This window comes from Morone saxatilis, unplaced genomic scaffold (assembly GCF_004916995.1).
Source record: "Morone saxatilis isolate NCDOM2014 unplaced genomic scaffold, NCSU_SB_2.0 Contig3, whole genome shotgun sequence".
NCBI classification, from domain to species: domain Eukaryota; kingdom Metazoa; phylum Chordata; class Actinopteri; family Moronidae; genus Morone; species Morone saxatilis.
The window spans coordinates 167,107-175,403 of NW_023339873.1; the positions used below are offsets into that span (position 1 = coordinate 167,107).

The 8,297-nt window shown below is 39.7% G+C and overlaps 1 protein-coding gene across 1 annotated transcript in view; it reads left to right on the forward strand.

Annotated features, from left to right (window-relative positions):
* The window catches only part of foxa1 (forkhead box A1), a 3,748-nt gene extending 351 nt beyond the window's left edge, over positions 1-3,397 (forward strand). The window contains exon 2 of the mRNA XM_035674260.1: positions 2,240-3,397. Coding sequence (XP_035530153.1) covers positions 2,240-3,397 — 1,158 coding nt within the window. The remainder of the gene's footprint in view (positions 1-2,239) is intronic.
* Positions 3,398-8,297: the final 4,900 nt, after the last annotated feature.

Sequence of the window (8,297 nt, forward strand, 5' to 3'; positions counted from 1 at the left end):
TATTATTATTATTATTATTTCCACCAAAGTGTAAAAGGTCAGATTCCATCAGAGAGAGAAAACCGAAATGTTAACATTTATTATAAAATCAATGATTTGATTAAATGTTTATAGAGCTGAAGGTCTGCTCAGATTCATCTTCACAACTTTATTATTATTATTACGTTTATTATTCTTAAGTTTATTATTCTTTATTATTATTAGTAAGTGTATTATTCTTTATTAGGATCTTTGATTCGTTCAGTGTAGTTTTGCTGCTGTGATTTAAAAGAATTTAAGAATCAATAAAGTGCATTAATAATATTAATCTGATAACATTCAATAATTCAGAGTTTGGATCATTTTATATCAAACTGAGAAATAAAATTCAATCAAAGAATCCGGTGAATGAAATGTTTGAGCCGCAGTCGAACTTAAATTGAGTCTTTCTGTTCTGAATGGAGGATTTCTACGGAACCAAAAATCCCTCAATTTATTGATCAGCTGAGTTTTACCTTCCCGCGCTGTGAACACTAGATAACATTATTGACAAATAATCATCTGATAATCATCTGATAATCACGGAGTTATGAGTTGATAATAATCCGGATTATCGGACAAAGCGGCCGCTGAAGCGCGTGGAGCTTTAATTATTATAAAGATCTTTATAAATGATACAACTGTGTATTAATAATTCATTATTGTGTTGATGTCGTTATATATCTTATTGTTCTATTAGTGTAGTTTAGAGTTGGACACAAACTGTTCCGCAGGTTGTTGATATTAAAGAATCTGATTTATTAATAATAATTATTATTAAATATGATTCTGTTGTTCTGCAGCAGGAAATCATTCATATATAAAGTTTATATTATTTAGGAGGAGATATTAGACATTATTGATGTTTGATTATTGATTAAAGAGAAAAGGAAGCTGTAGCAGGGCGCGCGGATCAAATCTGATTTAAAGCTGCAAAACAATAAAATATAGATTCAAATCTCATTTATTATTATAGAAATTATATAATATATATATATATATATATATATATAATGTATATATTTATTACAAAAATATAACGACAGAAAACAGACAGGTAGAATGTCACCTGTCTGTCTGTCTGTCTGTCTGTGGATTCAGTCCATTTCATTAATCAGAGATGACATAAAATATAAAATATCAATAAGTTGTTAAATATTGAGAATCAGAACTATACAGAGGTTAAAGGTCAACTGCTGTCTGACGGTTTAGATGATCAATAATTCTGAACTGATTTATTAATTTGAGCCATTAAATAAACACTTGATATTTATTGATTGTTTTATCCATTAATGGTTATTAGTGATGGAAGTTAATGGATTCATTATTAATGAAATTATTAATGGATTCAGTTGGAAATGAAAACATCAATGTTTGTGTCTGTCTGTCTGTCTGTCTGTCTGCTGATCAATAATGGCAAAATAAATGTGTAAAAACATTCATTAATATCTTAGATATTAGCGTTATTAGAAGATTAATTAAGGAGGTAATCCCGTCATTACATCTTAAATGATGTAATTGACACCTTAAAATCTGCCTAATTAGTTAATGAAAAGCTTTTCAAATTAAAAGGTTTTCTTTTCAAATTAATGGCTCTGTGTTTATTATCCGGGCTGAAATGAAGATTAATTAACAATATTTTATTCAATAATAATCAATTGACAAATGCAAACATGTTAAAGGTAAAGTTTAAAGCTGTCACAGTTTGTAGTCCAATATTGATCCAATATTGATCTAAATTCATCGTCAACGTAAGCTCTGGTGGAAACTGTTCAATAAATCAGAAATAATAAATCAATCAATAAATAAATACTTTCAGGTCGATAACTCACTGTTAGTGTGCAGTGTTGGTAGTCCGGATGAGTCTGGACCAGATCAGAAACCAGGTCAGAGGTCAAACCTGAAGGCCAGAATCAAAAACATAAAAAATAAACTAACAAAAAGCTAAAAACAAACAAAACAAAAGTTAAATGAAAAAGATTAAAGAAACATTTTAAAAACATTTCAGAGATTTAAACTGAATCAAGAATTTAGTTTCAAGTTTCTGAACTGGGTCCTGGTTTTAGGTGTAACTGGGTCTCCTCAAACTGCCTTTTGTCTGGACTAAAATCTGGTCTCAATGGTTTTAGTGTAACAAGATCTAGAACCAGGACCAGTAAGACCAGACTAATTGGTTCAGTTCTAACTGGTTCTGGTCTAACAGTCTCTGGTCTCTCTGCAGATGTACTCTCCGATGGCAGGCAGTGGAATGGGTTCTGGTCTCGGGATGGGCTCCATGTCGGGCTACATGTCCAGCAGCGGGACCACGTCAGGCTCCTTCAATATGTCGTACAGTGGGACCGGTCTGAGCCCCGCTCCAGTGGGGGGGATGGGCAGCTCGGCTCCAGCAGCCATGTCGGGTTTGGGAGGGGGCGTGGCTTCGATGGGCGGGGCTCTGAGCCCATCAAGTATGGGCTCGGTGTCGGCCCAGCAGGCCTCGATGGGTCTGAACCCATACGGGGGCATGAGTCCCACCGTGAGCCCTGGCATGACGTATGGCAGCGGAGGGCTAAACCGCGGCCGCGACAACAAGGCGTTCAGACGGAGCTACCCACACGCCAAACCCCCCTACTCCTACATCTCACTCATCACCATGGCGATCCAGCAGGCACCCAGCAAGATGCTGACCCTGAGCGAGATCTACCAGTGGATCATGGACCTGTTCCCGTACTACCGCCAGAACCAGCAGCGGTGGCAGAACTCCATCCGGCACTCGCTGTCCTTCAACGACTGCTTTGTCAAGGTATCGCGTTCGCCGGACAAACCGGGGAAGGGCTCGTACTGGACCCTACACCCGGACTCAGGGAACATGTTCGAGAACGGCTGCTACCTGCGGCGCCAGAAGAGGTTCAAGTGCGAGAAGAAGATGTCGCCAAAATCCGACGGCAGGAAGGAGCAGGGAGGAGGAGGAGCTTCTCCTTCTGGGGATTCCATCAAACCTCCAGGACTCCTGGACTCCTCCTCTATGCCCTCCTCCAGCCAGGCTGCCTCGCCTCCCGGTCTGGACCTGCGGGGAGGTGTTGGCGGGGCGTCAGACCTGAAGGTGTCCGGCTCACAGCTCCTGTCCTCCCTGTCATTGCCCCCCCACTCCATGGCGCACGAGTCCCAACTGCACCTGAAAGGAGACCCCCACTACTCCTTCAACCACCCGTTCTCCATTAATAACTTAATGTCGTCTTCAGAGCAGCAGCACAAACTGGACCTGAAGGCCTACGAAGCGCTGCAGTACTCCTCCTACAGTGCTGGTGGGGCGTCCGGCCTCGGGGGGAGGACCATGGAGCCTCTGGAGGCCTCCTACTACCAGGGGGTGTACCCCAGACCGCTCCTCAACACCTCGTAGTACCCGCTGCACTTCCTGTTTGGACTCTCTGCATGCAGCCGTCCTGGACTTCCTGTCTGACTGTGATGATGCTGAACCGGATCGACTGCTGCTGCTGGTTTCTGAACTCCTGCACTGTGACCAAACCAGGACACAAAGAGACACGTTAACACTCGGCTGTTAAAACCGATCCCAGGTCTGTGTTCTCCTCTTACACACCGAGTCACAAACAGTAGAAGTCCGTAATTGTTGCAGAAATCTGAGGTGTCAGAGGGGGTGCTTTCAAATACAAAATGGCTGCCTTTGGGCTATTTCTTACACTTGTTGGCAATTAGTCACATGATCAGTGTAGACAGTCAGCAGAGGAAACCACACATCAAAAATCAACCTCACAATGTCAGGACAACGCAGATTGTTACCACTATAAGATGGCAGCGGCCGTATCAGGAATATTTAGGCCTCAGAGTGGGAGCAACGTCTAACTTTATCGATGATTTAAATAGTTTGATGGTAGAAATACCATCTTTGCTGAATTAAAGGCCTGTTCCAAATAAAGGCAGGTCAGTGATTAAAACAAATAAAAGCCGGTTGTTAATTGAGTTAAGTGTTTTTTCAGTTACAAGGTTGATCGGTTCTGGCTGGTCAGGAGGTGCTGGGCTCAAAAAATATTTTAAATGGGTACATTAATGAAAAAAGTTTAAAAACCACTGCTCTAGATAGCATGAGGTTCAAGAACCAGAGCCAATTTGGTGGAAAAGGGGGAACAGAATCACAAACAAAGATTTCAGACTTGACACCAGGATCAGTCAGACCAGAGTCCAGGGATGGTTTGCACCAGCTGGTCTTTACTAATCCTGATCCTAACTGCTAAAACCGAGAGTTTATGTTGATTGCACCAACCAAACTTAAGCTTAATCTTATCTACGTGCGTCCGTGTGAATGCCCGCTCCACCGTGGCTGTTGCCAAGCAGTGTGCATTGCTAGGATACAGTCTCCCGCTGTCCTGATAATTTGTAGCTAATCATCTTTAAATTGCGGCAACGTTATGGAGGATCAAAGAAAAGGAAAAGGAGGTTTCACACATTGCAACGAATAGAGCTGTACGGGAACGAGTGCGAGGTAGAGAAATAACGGAGGTCATCAATGATTGCTCAGCCTTCGTTAGATAACCATTTCCAGAAAAAGACATTGACGAACTGGTTGGATGTGACGCCCAGTGTCATCCAGACGGAGGCTGGTGCGTTGATGGTGCAACCGGTGTAACTTTTAGTTTGGGTGTCGATGCCAAGTTAGGAGCTTAAGACCAGTTGGTGCAATGGGCCCATGTTAGATGATCCCGCGGTTCCTTTATGTCAGAGGTTCCCACGCTGCCGTCGCTAGAGTTAACGAGGTTTCCAGAGCGAGAAATACAGGATCCTTTTCAGGCCTCGAACTCGACTCGTCCAATAGGGATGCCACTCCAGAGACAGAGCATCAACCCCTCTCGTCACACTCTGAATTTAGTTTGAGAGGAATCACTAAAACTTAAAGGCCCCTGAGGGGCCCAAAGGGACCGGTTCACATCTCTGTCTTTTCAAATGACAGACAGTTGACTAATGACGAGGAATAGGAACCGAGGAATAGGAACCGAGGAAAGGTCCGACAGCGAGTATTCCTGCCACCGCCACAGAAAAGCTACTCGTTGTTTCTCAGTTTGATCGATCACTTCCTGTCCTCTGTCTGCAACTCGCCGTTAATATGCGAGACCCCTCAGAGGGCCCTGAGACACAGGTTGGGAACCACTGATTTGTTTCTGTGAAGATTTAAAGGTCAAAGGGCACCTGGTGATGATAATGTGGTTGTCATGGCAACACTGACAGATTAATTATTATAATTCCTGTATTTTGATCAGAAATATGAGGAAGGGTTTATTTCTCCCACGACCTGGCCTGCGTCTACGCTGACCTCCGGAGGGGTCGCGACCCTCAGAGTGAGACCCCCCCCCCCCACACACACACACAGATCAAAGGGTTTTATTTAAAGGCTCAGACTGCCTCGTCTGTCTCCGTCTGATCTTTGCTGAAATAATCTGTTGATCACATCTTTTTATTGATTATTGATCATAAACATCTCTTTACAATATCAGTGTGAAAACATTGGACTACTTTTACTTCATTTCTTTATTTCACTGATTGAGATAAATTCACTTGTTTGATGACAAACATTAATTTCATATATATTTTTAATATTATTATTAATAACAGGAAGACTTTGTTCAGCTGATGAGAAGGAAACTGTTGTTGTTATTTATGGACAGTAAATCTATCATTTATATTATATAACAATAAACTGGATGATGGCGTTCAGACGCTGATTATTGGACCACGTTGTAAGTTTCAGTTGGTGTCAGACGATAATAATAATAACAATAATTTTTAAACATAACATTTCTGAAAACTGATCAAGTGATCAATATCAGTGATCAATACCAGTGATCAATATACACCATCAGTACTAAAGGGCAGCCTTACACTTTTCCTCCTGCTGGAGAAACATAATGATTATTATCTTCACGATCAATGAATATGTTTATTGAATTATTGATCAATAAAAAGGAGACTGTGCCTGCAGACCAAGTTTCCTATAATAATTAATAAATAATACAACATTTATTAGCAAACAGTTTGATCAGAATCAATATAATTGATCCCCAATAATAACATTTACTCCATTCATTGATTAATAATTGATCAGTTTGATGTAATAAAGGATCTTTGTTTGGTGACTCTCACTCTGTGTAAAAGGAGAACTCACTTCCTCTCTGTGTATTTAAACTGTCCATCACTGATTATTGATTATTGATTATATTATTTTACCATGTGCATGAATGAAGTGGGAGGTTGTCTTCTTCTTCTCTTTTCTGGAAAAAAGTGGCTGTTTTCCTCCTCTTCCTCCTCGTTGTGTGTTTGTTTCTCGTGAGCTTTCGACTCTGCTGCATGTTCTTCTTCATGTTCTTAACTTATTCTGTCATTTTCAAATAAAACGAAGAAACATTTATTGATCTCTTGTTAATTTCTGATTATTGATCGTTGTTCAGTTTTACTATTAACAGCATTTAACAGTTTCTTCATTGTTATTGATTGATCGAGCTTCTGGACTCATCAGCACATTTATTTGGAGGTTTTCACTGAAAGGTTATTGATGACAAGTTACTGCTGATACGTGATCAATAAAATGCTTTAGAGGAATATTATTATTATTGATAATCGATCAGTAATAAGTTAAGAGTCCAAAGACAAATCAGACAATAAAAACAATCAATTATAAATTGATCAGTTGATTTTGTCTCTTCAGCAGCTCAATGAAAGTAAAAAAACTCGTAAATGGTTCAGGTCCTGTGAGATCCAGATCCAGATCATCCAGATCCTAAACCCTGTTTCTGATCTGTTTATTTGTTGTTGTTATTATTATTATTATTATTATTATTATTATTATTATTATTGTTATTATTATTATTGTCGTTGTTGTTCTTGCTGTTGTTCTTGTCGTCTGTGCCGGCCTGATGAGGATCTTTGCGGTGTCAGGTGGATCTGATGAGTCCTGGTTCTGGATCTGGTCTCGAACATTCATCAATAAACATTCAAACTATTTTATTTACACTTTATTTTTATTTTGGATGAATTTTTTTTACAGAAAATCAGAATCATCTTTATTTTGATTTTATTTGTGAGAAGTTTGTTGTTGTTGTTGTTGTTGTTGATATTTTTCTCCGTTTTGTCTTTAGTTGTTTTATTTTTCTTTCTGGTTGTTTATTTATTGTTTTCTTCCGGTCTCTGGTCCCGCCTGTCTGTCTCCCTCGCTGTCTCTCTCCCTCGGCTCTCCCTCCTCCGACATGCTGCTCAACAAGCCGAACACGGTGAACCTCCTGCGGCCTCAAAGCGCCTCAAAGCGCCGCCGCTGTCGCCGGATTTGGAGGCTCTTTGTGGGCTGTAACCTCCGCCGCAGCTCCGTGAACCTGAACACATCCCGACAGATTTCACTTTGATCTGAAGCTTTTTCTCACATTTTGGCCGCAGAGCCGCGAAATGTCTCTAATGATCCTGTAATTAGCCGCTAATTACCCGCCAACATGATCCCCGAAGCGGCCGCACGAAGCCGCGAAGACACGGAGCCGAGAGGAGCCGACACTTCTTATAATATAATATAATATAATATAATATAATATGAGACAATAAAAGCTTTTTTTCAAACAAAATAAAATAATTTTAGATGAAACTTTTATAAAAACGTTTGTGTTTTATTCGTTTTGCTTTTATTTTGTTTATAATAGAATTTCCAAAAACAAAATCAAATTAAAAAACGAAAATGTATTGAATGTATTAAATATATTAAATATTATTGAACTGAGCTTTTGTTAAATACATTTAGTTTTTATTTTAGGAATATCTGGTGATGCGTTCAGGTTCTAAAAGAGGTCGGTTAATTAAAAACCACTGGCAGTGAAATGGAAATATTTCACCGTTTTTTCTGCTGAATTTAATTCGTTTTCAAGAATTTGACCGAATTCATTTCTGGGTAATTAATTAAAAGAAAGATGAAACAAATCGTTAATTATTGGGCCTGAAGAGTGACTTTATTTCCTGTTTGAACACAACGTTTGTATTTTTCCTCTCCTGATAAACGGAGCATTTAATATTTAAAGCAGAACAAATAGTTTTTATTTCAGTGTGAGGCGTTCACTGACATTTGACAGCAATAAATAAGGTGCTGCTGCAGTGTAATATGTGTAATATGTGTCATATGACATTTGGTTTGTGGATCAGCTGCTTATTGCCGTTTTACTGACGCTGACCTTCATGATTTAACCAAACACAGTGAGGCTTTTATTGTGGAGGGTCACAGCTGTCAGGCCTTCCATCACTAAAGAAAAAAAGAAAAAAAG